This window comes from Trachurus japonicus, chromosome 15 (genome assembly GCF_045865225.1).
Source record: "Trachurus japonicus isolate A0001 chromosome 15, Traja_1.0".
In the NCBI taxonomy this organism is placed as follows: domain Eukaryota; kingdom Metazoa; phylum Chordata; class Actinopteri; order Carangiformes; family Carangidae; genus Trachurus; species Trachurus japonicus.
The window spans coordinates 15128241-15144365 of NC_140921.1; the positions used below are offsets into that span (position 1 = coordinate 15128241).

Genomic DNA, 16125 nt, shown 5'->3' on the forward strand with positions numbered 1-16125 from the left:
CCTTTTTTATATTTTATATCTTTACTAGACCAGAAAATCATTGGGTCTTGGGCTGTTGCTCTTACAAAGCAAATAATTTAAATAAGTCACCTTGAACTCAGGGACATTTTTCAGACTTAAATAGATAAATGATTCAACACCTCATTACAGCTCTGAGAATTAAGGGAAAAGTTGTTGTTTTTTACCGCATGGATCAGTGGAAACAAACTGTAAATGCAATAGACTTGGAGTTTTAGCGCCTTTCAAGACGATATAGCTAACTTCTCCTCAGGAAAATATCCACCTCTACCAAATACTTCACTATGTTCATGTCGCTCACTTCATCTGTCTGTCTGCAGGTACAATAGTATGCAGCCGGCCCATTCGGCTGTAAATTGCCTGGCGGGGCTGGAAACAACTCTTGATGACAGTCATGAGAGTGAGCCAGAAAACCGGAAAGTTGTATAAACGAAACAGTAAATTTAGAGATAAAACGCTTCTCAGAGCTGAGGAGTAAACACAGAGTCGGTGATAATTCCCTGTGGATTTGTTACCGTGAGCGTCCACTTTCTCATTCAATAATAGCATTTAAGACATTTGTAAACGCTCTTATTACCGCTAACGTACCACAAGTCCAGCCGCCTTGGCCTGAGCATCTTTACAGATGGATTAATTGATAGTAATCAATGATAAAAATGATCATTATTTGCAGACCTTGCGACATTAACAAAAAAAGGTGAAATACACTTTATCCTTACCTATCTGATTTTGACGGTGCTAATGCAGGAAGGCAGGAAGGAAGTATCATTATTGCGTTTGCTAAGTCAATTTCCTGAGCACTGGTTCTATCCATCTCCAGTGTGAGTCGAGTGATCAATCTGCAGCTCTGGACGTGATATCATGTTACAATGTGAGACTACATCGATGAGATATGAAGTCGGCGTATGATGTTGCTGCTTAAGTGCATATTTGCTGAAGTTTTTTTTATTTTATTTTTTTATGGGACCAGAGAGGCACAGAAATAGATTGCTCTGGGGTTGGAGCATCTCTCCTGTCCTCCTCCAGTGATGTCTCTCTCCTTCTTTCACCTTCTCCCAGTGCTCATCGCACCTCTCCTGGGACTGCAGGCCCATGCAGGCAGGCGGCCAGCTGGTGGTGTCTCACAGGGACTGGCAGCAGAGACACCGAGAGCACAGTCAGATGTAGTATCAAAGACGTCCGGGGCTTTAGGGAGACGGTTCTCTTGAGACACAGAAACATATCCTTCCTACCAATGCACTTACAGTAATCCCCCTCTTAGGTTTCCATACAGGCTGCTGGCATGACCATGTTTGTGTCTGCAGGGATTTTAGCTTTGTGGATGGTTACATAAATCTTTGTATGCAAGAGTGTGCGTGGGTGATAATGATGTGCAAGCATATGTCTGGGTATACCCAAGATACCTCTCTCTATTTCTTGTGCGCGTGTATGTGTGTGTATGTGTGTGTGTGTGTGTGAGTGTATTACAGGAAAACAGTGACTAATGTCTGCCCTCTTCTCTTCCGTAAGCCGATCTGTCCCCGAGGCAAATAAGAGGGCACCGGCTTTTCTGTGCCCAGAGACGTTTTAAAAACACTGCAAAGGCAAAAAGCACATGGAGCCTTTATTACAGCGCAACCAGACTCAGCAATCACAAACTCAGTGACGCCCATGAACAGCCACTCTTGTGTGCAGTCAGAGCATCTATCTCTGGGTGCCGGAAGGTTAACTTGCTGCCCATTACCTAACCCACAACATCCAAGGGAGATGACCCATGCAGCGCTCAGACAACACGAGCTCAAACTGGTAGCGCAGCATAACTCGCTCTGTGTAAACATGGAAATAGTCGAGTGTGGAGGCAAAGCAGATACACATTTTAAGCAAATGATGCTGATATAGCCATGGCGATAATGACGTAACAGTGCGTGTAGGTACAGGCGCTGATAGTGGATATTGATTTTGGCGAGAGCACAAGATCAAAGACACCTTATTGATGATATTCTGCTGCTTTTTTTGTACAAACACATGAATACCCTTTTCTTGAATGGGATATATCTGTAGTGCTTTTCCACTGCAGCCATATTCTCCGTGGATATGGATAGGGTCACAGAAGGTGACACTTAATTGACCACTGTTATAATGGGCACAGTGTCTGCTGCATACATAATTAATCAATCACTGTTTTCCAACGCTGATAACAGCACAACTCACCCTTGTCTTTGAATGCTGGTTGCACTCACTGCACAGAGAGGGGCAGCAAGCAGCCAGCAGGAAGATCATATGTGTGATCCATGACGAGAGCCGTCGCAACCTACACCTGATGGCGCTCGGTGTAATTATCAAACCAGGTGACGGGGGGTTATCACAAGCCACACATGGGTGACGAAGGTTTAAGAGCAGGTCCAAGATGCACTTGGAGAGCTGCGGATTTAAAAAAAGAAAGACAGACAGAAAAGGAAATAATTTCAGCATTCATCTCCCGCCCCAACAAGGGGAGGTTGGATAATAAGAATTAAGGCGAGTATTAGACAAGGGTGAGATATGTTGAACTACACCAGCAAAGGGAAGATCTGTTCACTCTATTTTTAACCCAGAATGTTAATGAAACATCCCCCCAGCGCCCATGAGCTCCGCTTTTTCTCTCAATGAATTCATTGAGTTGAAACAGATTTAGGCAGCAGAATGAAAAATGGTGCATAGAGATGACTGGCTGGGTTTGCAGATTAATATTGCAGCGAGAGAAGTGATGATCTATTGCTGAAAGTCTCTTCAGGCTGCACAAGCGCACTGAGGATGAAAGTGATGAGCAATGTTGCCAGAGTATGTAATTACTGATTACTCTAATCAGTAAGAGATAACAGCCTGGATCTGTTGAGTAATTGACTTTAATTTTACCTCAGCGCTGGATGCATAATATCAGGCTCTGTTTATGATTTGGTTCATTCACTTTATTCTTTTTTGCACTTTCACTTAAATTTTGATGATTTAGCATTTTTAATTTCATTTTAAGACCTATTTTGCCCAATAAAAGTGCCTGAATTGGATATCTCACATCATTTTTGCTGTGTGTATTAACTTTGCCTAAATGTTTGAGTTTGTATAAGTTTGCATCACATTAGAATAAATCACCATAGTAAAAACCTTCAAGGACATTTTTCCTTACAGGGTGATCATTTCACTTTCATTTCACTATTATCTGTGCTTACAACATATAACGTGACTATTGCCAACAAGCTATAGCGCCCTGTCCTGTTCTGTGAAGCAGGGAAAATTGATTTTTTTTTTTTTTTTTTGCAGTAGCTTCGGTCGGGGAGGTGATCTGGGTGTTTAACGTTGCACTTTTGTCGCTCCAAGAGGGGCCAAGAGGGCTGCGCAGATAGACGGTAAACAAATATTTGACAGCAGCAGCAGGACTGGGTTTCCTCTGTGGTGTGTCTGCAGGGTGAGAGGCGGTGAACTGCAGGAGTTGTCTCGGCTCTTTAGTGCCCAGTTTGACGGCCTGCCTGCGTCCTCGGAGAGGAAGAGCTGCTGTAATTGGTTTCTCAATGAAGGATCATCAGCAGCTCCCCGGAGGCTTGGTGGACTGTAGCGTAGCGCCGCTCCATCAATCGTCTGCTGCCCGGCTTTAAACACCGCTTTGCTCTTTTCCTCTGAAATAAACAAGTGGACAGTGAAAGGGGGGGGTTCTCGGAGCATCATCATCACCATCCTGTGCGCGTATTTAGAAGGGGCTTGCCGGTATTTGTGATCGTTTTCGCAACCTGTGCGAGTGCTGCTGGGAGTTACTAATCGCTTTTTGTCCACATCGCGCAGGGGGAATCGCGGCAAAGTTTAACGCAGATTTCGACATGAGTGACCTGGAGGACGACTTTGCCAAGATCCTGCTGCTAAAGGAGGAGCGGATACGGGACTTGGAGAGGCGGCTGGCGGACAGAGAGGACGAGATTCAAGAACTGAAGAGAAAATTACACAAATGTCAGTCTGTTCTGCCCAGCGCTCAACTTATTGGACCGAGGACCCGCAGGGCGCAGGGCATCTCCGCGGAGCCTCAGACGCACCAGGACCTGTCAAGGCAGCCGTTTCGGAGATATGCCAAGTCCGACTGGTAAGACTGTTTGTTGCTTTACTGTGGGAGCTTTGTGTCCCATCTTTAAAAATGTCTGTCGGAGTGTTTTCCTCTTCACTAACATGAATCAAAAAATGTTTGCAATGAAAGATACGGATCGATATGTCCCACACAACTCTCTGCACTTATGGCTGAAAATAAATGTGCAAGTGCTGATTGCCCCACTACCTGCTACTTACAATCACACTTCTTGTACTAGTTTTGTGTCCTCTCTCCACACAGCTTTCTGTCTGTTTTCTACCTTTTCTCTTCCCTCTTTTTTTTTTTCTAAATGAAAGATGGAGATGTTTGCCATGAATGGACGAGCACTTTCATTCTTGGGGGGCGATGACGCAGCTCAAAGGCGAGCTTCAGAAAAGAGCTCCTAATTGATCAGATCCATCATGGCAGTCCCTGAGGACACAGACAGGAGGAAGTGCGATGCATTATTGGCTTTTAGTAGCTGGACGCTGAGGACCCGAAGTGCATGTCTGACGATATTTAATACTCCATTAGAAAACGCTTTGTTTGACCATATGCTTCCCTCATCACCTTTGGGTGCCCGTTTTAGTTCACAGTAGCCCCTGGCTGAGCTGATCTGGAGGGTTTCACGTGAGGCCTGTGTTTGATTGGTTATCAGCTGTGACTTTCACTTTGCGTCAGTCCAGTCAGCTTGATTTAGCTGTGAGCAAAAACAATGTCTCCATCTTTTTAATTAGGGCCACGGGCAATCGCACCGGGCACTGGTCCCAACAGCTATGAAATAGCTGCAGGGACCAGTGCCCGGGCGAAGCCCGGGCACTACTGTTATTGTGTGGATTTTTTCTTATTAGTGTGAATGCTGGAAGCATTCACACTATTGTTATTCAAATCTTTATACTTATTATTATTATTATTATTATTATTATTATTATTATTATTCTTACTTCTTCTTCCCTTTTTCAGCAGTTTTCTGCTCCTTCATACTTTGTGCTATTTCAACAATTCATATATCAAAACGTGCAGCTTTTTCTGGACAATTCTGCTATTATTTTACTCTTTTCAACTATTTATACTTTTTAAAATATTTAACTTTTTCTGCAATTTTTCTCCCATAGGAATACATTGAAACAGTCTTCAAACTCTTCAAATTTTCTGCTTCATTCAGCCTCTAATAGCTTCAGCATACTTTCAGCTACAGACTTCATTCAACTTTTAAACTGTTCACAAACCTTTCAACTATTCAGCTATATCTCAGCTTATTGATATCTTCAACAGTTTCAGATATATGTATAGTTTTAAAATCATTAAAATTTCTGACAAAATTCAGATTTAACATGAAAGTCAATGGGACGGAATGTTCGGACGTTGGCAGTTGGTAGAGTGACAGAGGGTCTAAAAATCCTCTCACATTTTTCTCTCTATCCTGTCAGCACGGCCACAGATTACACTCTACACACATAATTTCGGTCACGGTTGTAGACAAGCTCATCCTTGATCTCTTCATGTGCTCAAAAAACCAGAGAGACGAACACAATTTAAACTGGGAGCCTCTGAGTGCGGCCAGTTCCCCCTCTCCTCTCATTGACTCCCATTCAAAAGTAGGCGCTGATTTTCTAAACGTCCCAAAGTCTCCAACCTGCGACACAATCAACAATTTTTACTCTAGAAACACCAAAGTGACACGGACGCGTTCAGCAAGGTCTTATGGTTCGGAAAATGTAAACCTTTTGCTCGTACTAAGTACAGATAAGTCTCACATTAGATCTGTTTGAGGGTGTCACAGAGCAGTTAAAGCCTATGGTTAAAGCTGCCACCATACCTTAAAGCCACCAGTTACATGTTACATAGGCACACACACACACACACACACACACACACAAATGAACACACATTAACTACCACACACACTCACACACACACACACACACACACACACACACACACACACACACACACACACACACACACACACATTAACTACCACACACACTCACACACACACACACACACACACACACACACACTCTCTCACACACACACACACACAAATGAACACACATTAACTACCACACACACTCTCACACACACACACACACACACACACACACACACACACACACACACACACACACACACACACACACACACACACACACACACACACACAGACACACACACACACACACGCGCACACACACACACACACACACACACACACACACTTTTCCTACAGTTGTCTGACTGTTTTGTATGTACCTCTCTATCTTCCTGTTGTAGTTAATGGACTCGTTGCTGTTAATTTTGTTCTTTAGCTATTTAAACTGAAAATACACATTTCCCCATTTTGGTCATGTTGAACACATTGTTTTACACGTATCCTAAACTACTGAGGCTCTTCTCAACCATTTCACACCATTAAACCCGCTGTTTACATGTTCTACTCCTCAGCTAATGCTCCATCTATATTCTTCAACAATGTTCTTCTGCTGTCAGTTTACAATGTATTTCAGTAGGCATTAACTTTTTTCCTAATTCAGGAATTTTTCAAACTCTTCTTTGACAATTCAAGTAATTTCCAGCCATTTCATAGAAAGTCTCACATCTTCTACTTTTAAATATATTCTCAGCCATTGCTTCGGCTATGTTAGTGCTGGTTCATCAGTTGTCCTTCCTGTCAGGTTAGCTGCAGATTTCAACTATTTAACCATTACATTTAAACATGCAGAATTTCAATGTTTTCTTCTCCCTTTAGCATTTCTACTGCTTTTTACCTTTAAAAAGGCATTCATCTCACACTACAAGTTACATGTTTCAGCTTTTTCCCTCCTAGGGATGAATAAAGTATTCATCTACTCTCTACTCTACTCTAGCATGAGTCTTTTCAACATTGCTTTAGCAGTTTCGTCAACTAATTTAGCATTAATTCAACAATTTCTTCAGCTCATTCAGCATTGCTTCAGCAACAGCGTTCAGCTGCTTTCAGCATTCACACGCATTTTCTGCAGGAAATGCTATCTTTTTCTAGAATCTTCCGGACGCTTTTTCGGTTCGCTACTAGTCCTGCAACTCGAAGAGTTGCAGGACATATTATATATCAAAACGTGCGGCTTGATCGGGATCGGTGTGCTATTACTTTTCTCAACAGTTTACGAATTTTTCGCGACGTAAGTCGCGATTTACTGCGCAAAATTTTTGCATGTAAGTCAATGGGACGGGCGGAAAAAAAAGACCGAAAAAGACCAATCATTGGAGTTTAACAAACGTCTACTGCTCAGGCATACTTTCACCTAGAGACTCCATTTAAACTTTAAACAGTAGACACAAGTCTTGTGTATTGTCGTATTACTCCACGTTTTGATAGGTCATATAGTTTTTGATCAATCCCTGATCAATGACCATGATCATTTTTGGAGAAATTATGAGTTTATAATGGGTGTGTATTGCATGGAATGTTCGTGTCAGAGTGCGTGACATCATCGGTTAGAGTGGGAGAGAGTGAAGAAACATTCTGTATTTTTTCTGGATAAATTGCCACCACGGCCACAATTTACACTCTACAGACATAATTTTTTCAGAATTTGTAAGACAAACTTGTTATCTCTCATGTCATGTGCTCAAAATATCAGAGAGACTTACAGAACTTACAGAATCAGCCTCTGAGTGCGGCCACGTCTGTCCCTGCTCCTCATTGAGTCCAATACAAATATTTTCTGAGAGGAGCAGAACGGCCTGATGTTTTAAAACTGCCAGCGTCGCCAAAATATTTACTGTAGAAACACCAAATCGTACCGAAATTTTCAGTAAGTCCTTAGAGCAACATTGATCTGTGTTTTGTTCTGATAGGAGTTACCGTTTTGTCATGCTAAGCCTAATTGTGAGACCGGTTTAGAGGCAGAAAATGGCTGTTTTTCTCCACGTTTCTGTCTGTCTCAGCCTGCGGGGGCCCCTATCGCCGTGGTAACCTCTTTGATCCTCAGGCCAGGGCTCGTTAACTTCATAAACAATCCACCTGGCGCTCGTTTAAATGTTTATAAACACAGACACAGCTAAATCAGACTGACACAGGATGCAGCTACTAACTAACTACAACACACACACAGACTCTAGAGCCAGCTTCATGTGATTACAGTCACACACACACACACACACACACACACACACACACACACACACACACACACACACAGGTAACCTAATGTGGTTACAGCTCCTCCATATCAGTGCTTATAGAAAGATGATCATGTGTCTGTCTGATCAGCTCTGTCTTGACCTTAAGATCGTGGGTTTGATTCCCATGTTGACAGAGATGGCACAACCCGCAGTAGCTCCCGTGGCCCATTCAAAATTTCCCGAGAGGAAATTTTCTAGTTTATTTTCTTCTCCATTTCTATTAACATAATCTCATCAGCATAAATTACTTGTTATATTGACACACACACACACGCACACACACACACACACAGAAACACAACACACACACTTCATTTGCATTAATAAATTGCAGACAGGACAGGTCCTTATTTGCACTCATTAACCGATGCTCAATGTGCCTTCAAACAAACACACTGAAGTCCACGGAGTCGTGAGCCAAGAAGAATGAAATGGAAAGACTTGAGGAGATAATGAGATGGAGGTGACCCATGTTCACAGAGAACGGATGACCAACAAGAAAGCCTACATTCAAGGCTAAAATAATCAAGTAGTCTATACCAATTGTCTATCATCTGACCTTACCATAGGCCCAGGGTGCGTTCTGGAAAGCATGGTCAAATTATGTTCAGCCTTTACTCAGCTGATGAGGCACAAAAAGTGCTTGAATAGCCCTTCAGTGGACACATAGGCTGATTGCATGTGGCCATACACTCTGCACAGTGAAACTGAAGTAAAGCTGTACTGTATGTGCTTGCAAAAACAACAACAACAACAACGAAAGCACCGGTGATGACAGGATTTCTACCAGGTGTCTGGAGGAGACGTGCGCCGCCGTGCCCGCTGCTGCTGCTGCTGCTGCTGCGCCTCAGCGCCGGGGTCGGAGACGCTGTGACCCCCTCCTCCCCATTAGAGTCAGGACGTGGCACCAGCCGGCGGCCCAGCCCCGCTCATCGGATTACCGCAGCATGGAGCAACGGATCCTGTTTCTATTGATCTGCATAGGAAAAGGGCTGAACTGGATGGTTGGAGAGGTGAAATTTAAAGCTCAGAGGTGCTTTGAAGGACAGTGGGAGGGCCTTTTGATGATGGGAGGATGTGGATGCAACAATGGACTGTGGAGAGAGTCTGACATCTCCAGGCACCTGCAGTTTCATGAAGGAAAGTTGCTGTAAAAACTCTGTGCCCTTCACCCTCCCCTTGAAGAAGATGCTAAAAAGTGACTTCTAATTAGAGGCTGCCCTGCTTTCACTTGGTGATTGAATTCAGACAGTAGCAGTGGAAAAGTGTTTCTTTTTTATGTTAATGACTGGTGTGTTGAACAGGTGTTCCACACAACTGTTACATCCCCTTTAAAGTCTCACAGTGTGAGCAGTATGCTGCAGTTTGTGCAAAGCTGTGCAAATCAGTCATTGCAAATCCTACAACTCACTGTTAATTAAACAAGCCATTTCCTTAACACACACACACGGACACACACTGATGGATATTACACAACAGTATGGGTCGTGTTAGACATGTTTTTGGCCTAAGGCAGAGATATGCCACCTTCTCGTTATTTGCCTGAGTTGATCCTACAATCCACCACAAGAGGGCAGCTGTGATCTTTTCTTAGCCCAAGTGTCTCACTCTAAGATTGTTCACAGTGGGTTTGTGTGTAAGTGGAAAAGATGCTTCTTCTTTCTTTCTTTCTTTCTTTCTTTTTTTTTTTTACTGCCACACCAAAAACACCAATCTGTCAGGTGTAGAAATCCTCCTGACCTTGCCTGTGATCCACCGCCCCATGCTCTCCAACACCACCGCCCCCTCTCCCCAGCACAGTCATTTGCTGTTTCAGCCTCAGTAACTCCTCAACCTATTAGATTGGCAGTTTATCCCCCTCTGAATTTGTGCAGAGCTCATGAGGCCAAATGCTGCTCGCTGAGCTTCAAAAGACTCAATAATGTGGACAGCCACCAAAATTAGATGAGGAGAGTGGAGTGGAGGTGCTGTAGAGACTGCAGAGCCTCAGGAGCTTTGGCATTTAACCCCCTCTGCTGTCTCTGTTTGACAATCTGGAAGATCATCGTTTGTTTGCCTTTGGCACCTTTACTTGCTGTTTTTTTTTTTTTTGTTTTGTCAAAATGAATAGTTGCTGCACAGGGGTTTGGTAACCTGGCCACACTTTGGCAAGTATTGTATGCTAGTTCAAATATAGCAATGAAGCACATTTGCACTTTTGTCCATGTTGACAAAAATACACAAGAAGTCAAACGCGACAGGAGCAGCAGAAGCCTCATTTCCTTCCAGATAACAAACCAGCGTTTGTTTATTTTTGCATCGTGGTTCATTAAGCTTCCGTCACCTTCCACTTCCATTAAGGCACCGGTGCTCATCCATTCGTAACCCAGTAGCCCCAGGACGAGTTACAGAGGAATGACGAGCAGTGACTCTCTCGCTGAGTCCATTATTCATGTGAGACGAGCGTGTAGCACTCACTGGTGGTGGCAGGCTGCACCGTGCCACAAATTCCTGTAGGCGCCCTTCTCGCCATGCGCTCTCGCCGGGTCGCAGCCTGACGCACTCGGGGAGGACGGTCCTCCGCTGTCACACAGGCGAGGGAGGGAGAGAGAGAAAGAGAGAGAGAGAGAGAGAGAGAGAGAGAGAGAGAGAGAGAGAGAGAGAGGGCAAACTTTGCGTGATTGTGGCTGAGGCGCTTTAAGGGCTCACCTTGGAAATCGCGGAAACCACCGAACATACCTTCGCTCAAATTCCCAACATCCGCTGGCGACGGAGAGCGGCGTGGAGTTCCCCCCCCCCTCAGTGGAGATAGGGGCTGCATCCTCTGAAGCTGTTCATGCCGGATAAAGTTTATGAGCAGCGTGGCAGAGGAAGAGAGGACACAGACGCGACTGCATACCTTTCGGTAAACTTATCGGGAAGTCGCCCCGTCGCCACACGTTTTGAAATGGGCACCTTGCGCGACCTCCAGTACGCGCTGCAGGAGAAGATCGAGGAGCTGAGGCAGAGGGACGCGCTCATCGACGAGCTGGAACTGGAGCTCGACCAGAAAGACGAGCTGATACAGAGACTGCAGAACGAGCTGGACAAATACCGCTCCGTTATCAAACCGGCGACCCAGCAGGTCCACAAGCAGAACGAGCTGAACGAGCAGCAGAGGACGAAGAGGCAGGCGATCTCCGCCGAGCCCACCGCCTTCGACATCCAAGACCTCAGCCATGTCACCCTACCTTTCTACCCCAAAAGCCCACAGTAGGTGTCCAAATGATGACCTCGCCATATTCACTTTCCATAACGATGATGTAATTTTTTTTTTCATTAACTGTTGCACTCCAGTAACAAGTTCATTCACCTTTTGTCACCTTTTCTGATTCCTGTGCGTAATTTTACGTGTGGCGCAGCAGGTAGAGGACCTGTAGCACATAAGGATGCGATGCTGTTCCTCTAAACACACGCACACAGCTACACACCCACACACCCACACATGCTGGGGAAGGTGATATGCTGCCTTCAACCTGGGAAAGACTGAATATCAATAAGCTTGATGATCAGGCTGACTGACATGAGAGAGAAATCAAAATTCATCCAGTGAAGGGGAATTATAGGTTTAGAGAGCTGGTGGCTGCAGCTCTGTGTAATGTACCAGTGCCTGTTTTATACAAGCTGTGATTCTGCGACAGGCAGTCTCATAGGCTCTCTGTGCGTGTTTACCTTATGATTTTTCAAGAGCTGCCCCCTCTCTTCCTCTCTCTCTCTCTCTCCCTCTCTCTTCAAAGTCTCAAACAAACACCGTTCTCCTGCTCAACTTGCTCTCCAACATGAGGTCTGCTTCTCACGATGAAACTGGCACTGAACTCGCTCTCCTTTCTGAAACAACCCAGCTGTCTGTTGGGTTTGAACTCAAAGGTTGTGATATTATGAATCAATACACTTACCCCCCAGCTGGTGGACAGAGAGAATTTATCTGTCCTTCATTTCATCAATACATTTTCAAAACTAAATCTGAAATGAGAAGCAGTGCCCCTGAAATTACTCATCATCGGCAGAACCGGTGTATTTAACTTAAAATTGCTGATGCGTTATCTACCTTTAAAATCCATTAGAGTATTAATTGTACCATCGCTTTTCTCAAGGCAGTGCTCAATGCTCGAGGGGGGGAAGCACCCATCAGTCTTTACTGATCAGATGTGTCAGATATGAAAGTCATTACTCTGCTGACATGCAAAACAAACAAAGCTCCAAGGATTTCATCAAAGAAGAGTCAAAACTGAAGAGGGTTTTATTTATCTGAGCAGGAGCAGGTCATTACTCTTTGTTATACCTGTCAGCTCTGTGTGCTGGAATAAAACACAGAAAAGCAGACTCTTTCCTTGTGCGCTTTTTTTTTTTTTTTTCCGGTTTCAGTTGTAAATAAATGTGAAATCTAGTTTTTCGCTGGCTTGGAATTGCAGATGAGGAAAACACAACCGAGCGACCGTTAAATTATGATAATCATCCTCATTCTAAACCTTTCACTGTATACGTGTTCTTTTCCATTAGGAGATTTCCCATAGAGGCTTTTTACCTTGACAGGGGAAATGTAAATTATTCTTCTTCAAAAAAGAAAAAACTGGTGTGTTCTGCATTTTGTCATGTAGTTTGACATTTTATCCAACCGAGCATCTGATATATCCGCCACTGAAGAGTCTCAGTGTGATCTTTAGTCAGTTATGAGGGGAAATGGGTAGTTTGAGATTTGACAGTGGTTTTGAATGGCTGCATGACTTGTGGCGATAATCCCCACAGGGGAATGAAAGGAAATTTCACGATGGAACTAAAAAATATACTTTTTTTCACACCGAGAGGTCGTTTAAACTACTTTTAAAGCCTCTCAACTCGAGCTTTAATGTTCCCGCGGAGCGTCTGCCACACCGGTTCACACTCTCCATCTGAGAGAATGACATTTTGTTCAGTGCTTCTATTTTAATGAGCTCATGTGCATAGAAAACATTATGATGGAAAAGCAAACAGACATTTGGATGCAAATGACTTGAGCGTGTATGGGCACTGTTCTCTTATTAGTTCAACATAATTATCATTATTCAATTTGTTTGGACATGAAAACAAAGTTATTTTTGATTTAGTGAGACCTTTACTGACTTAGTATTTATAATTTGTCACTCCGGAGAGAATAGAGAGGTTTACTTTTTTATAAAATACGTAAGTGCTCTCGTTGGATAAAAACTGGTCCATTACATTCTCATTTTGTTTTGCTTATTGAAGTGTGGAGATAATGCCTCTTGGGTTTGGCTAAATGTTTATATTTTCTTCTCGTTCTCCCCCCACTTTATCTTCTTTACAAGGCCCATATAGCGTTCCTTACTCATTCCCCATCCATCCCTCTCCCTCTGGCTGCCTCGTTTTTTTTTTTTTTCTGTTAGCCTCTCCCACTTTTCTGCCACCCCTTTCTTTTTTCCTCCTAAACGAGCATATTTTCTCCTTTTAAGGAAGACTGGACTTGCTCAGCCCCAAACATCACTGGTGGATGAAGGCAAATATATCATCCTCACAAAAGGGAGGAAGGCAGATGTTTTTATAGCGGTCTGGTTAGAAGACGTTGCTCAATGTTGCCATCTGAGGCTCGAGTCGGGGGGTCCCGGGCGAGGGTTGAAAAGGCCAGAAATCTCCCGGGTGTAAATGTAACAGAGACAGGGTCAATGAGGCACATTTCCACAGGAAGGGTCAGCTTTGGGAACATAATGGATTTTCAGCTTGTTCCTGTTTGTTTACGACGGATGTTTATTTACATCATTTAGTCACTTAGAGACAAAACCAAAAAGAAAAGACACACAACAAAAAGGAGTCTGCCAGATCTGCGTAAAAAAAATGAAACATTATTTTGAAGTATTGCTAATTAACCAATGATCATGACGATCATCACGCACACACGCGCGCATATACTCAAACTGACTCTAATTATAGTAGTTAAGATGAAATCCAAATGATTTTCTCCTGCTGAAACAGGGAGAGGGGTTTGGGAAACACAGAGCTCATCTGAACATAGCCTAGATGAAAGGGTGGGAATTTAAAAAGAGGCACAACACTTAAATCTTCCCCTTCTCAAGAAAATATATGATCTGGATCAAATCCAACTTAAAGTCCTTTATCTGTTAGTTACCCTTCTGTGTTGCTTGTGTTTTCTCATATCTGTAAATAGTCGAACAAAGGAAAAGCTCTTTTAAATACATTCTTCTAAGGCAAGTCCACAAATGACAGGGGGGTCTGGAGCAATGACCCTACCTTGTGAAATCAATCTGAGTGGGCTTATTCATGGCCTTTCCTGTCAGAAAATGTAATAAAGTGGGATCTCACTTGAGAATTGTAAGAGAGACGGCTGAGACAATACAATATTTTGTTCTACTTGACTGCACATTGTCTATTAGCTATGCTAAGTAATCAGTGTTTTTAAACAGATAGCGATGTTGATAGTTGATGTTCAAGTATTTTATGTTCTCATTTATATCCACCAGTGTCGCTGCCGTCAGATATGCACAGGCCTTGAAGCCCCTAATTGAAAATTCGTCAGACTCTGGAATGCAAAACACACATTATGAGAACCACGTTATTGAGATCTTAACATACTATTTGAAACTCGAGGCAAAACTAATCATTCAGTAAAATTGACATGGTTGAAATCTGTAGATGCTGGCCGGTGGTTAAAATTTGTGTTTATGTGCCACACAGTGATAGCTGCTATTCAGGGGAGATTTTTTCACAGTTGTGGTAGTTTTTCATCTGAAGGAGCAACAAAGTTTGTTTTTTTTGGTGATATTAAAGTGATGAAGTGTGTCAATATTTAACAGAGAGACATTCATGTGTCCATAGAAGATTGCAGTGAAGCCTTGAAGAGCATAAAACATTACCTCACACACAAACACACTGACACACACACACTCACACACACACACACACACACACACACACACACACACACACACACACACATGAATGTTCAGAGGAGTTTGTAGAGCTTGGAGTAAAAAGACATCCAGAGGGCTCAGTGCGTAAATTAAAAAAAAACAAAACAAAACAAAACATTATCACTGCTGGTGCTGTCGTCATAGGAGACATTTGTGTCAGACTTTCCTGCGGGTTGGGAGCTGGACTGAAACGCCTGTGTGTGTAGTGGGAGCACTGGTTCATAAAATGCCTTTGTGGTTATTTGCCCTTTTAGCTATAAGCTCCTCAGGTGATCAGCGTCAACAACGCTCCTAGAAATCGGCCTCTGAAAAGGGCAGCAAGCGCAAAAAGGCAAGAAGCAGTTTACCAGTGCCTTTGAGTCCTGCTAGCACAGAACAGAGAGCGAGTACTTCCTGTGTCTACTTCCTTTTTTATGAATAAGGGTATAAAAGCTTCCCTTCTCAGCAGGAGGGGACTCCTTGTTGGATTAACCCTGATCCATATTATTAACCTCATTCATCCAACTGACACTCTGTCTCAAAATCAGCCACACAACACTCAGCACAGCAATTCAAGACTCTGGTGATGACATGCTTCAATGAATGAGTGATCTTGACTCACTGCACACACAGGATCCGGTCTGCCTCAAGATTTCTCCCCCATCTCCTGACACAGCATTGTGTCAGAGCATCAGCCTGACGCGCGCGTTGACAGTCTCAGACTTCATTGCTTCTGGCCCGCGTTCACCTGTTGTCAAAACATGGACAACTTACATGAACAAACGTCTCTCCTCCATCTGTGGTACATCATACAACACTGTTGCATGTGTACTTGTTGTTTTTCATGATCATTTTAAACACAATGTGCACTTCCATAATGTCTGTTATATGTTTTTATTTGCCATAGCTGCTTTTCTTTATAGCCCACCTGCCCACAGAGCTGCAGCTCGATAT

At 43.4% G+C, this 16125-nt stretch overlaps 1 protein-coding gene across 2 annotated transcripts in view; it reads left to right on the forward strand.

The window, feature by feature from the left end:
- Positions 1 to 3350: 3350 nt before the first annotated feature.
- The window catches only part of LOC146973385 (cGMP-dependent protein kinase 1), an 84893-nt gene continuing 72118 nt past the window's right edge, over positions 3351 to 16125 (forward strand). Inside the window, exon 1 of one of the 2 annotated variants that reach the window (XM_085799882.1) lies at positions 3351 to 4102. In XM_085799882.1, coding sequence (XP_085656008.1) covers positions 3846 to 4102 — 257 coding nt within the window. In that variant the 5' untranslated portion in view covers positions 3351 to 3845. Of the gene's footprint in view, positions 4103 to 10652; positions 11486 to 16125 lie in introns of those variants that run through there. The other variant, XM_085799881.1, reaches the window with a different exon arrangement.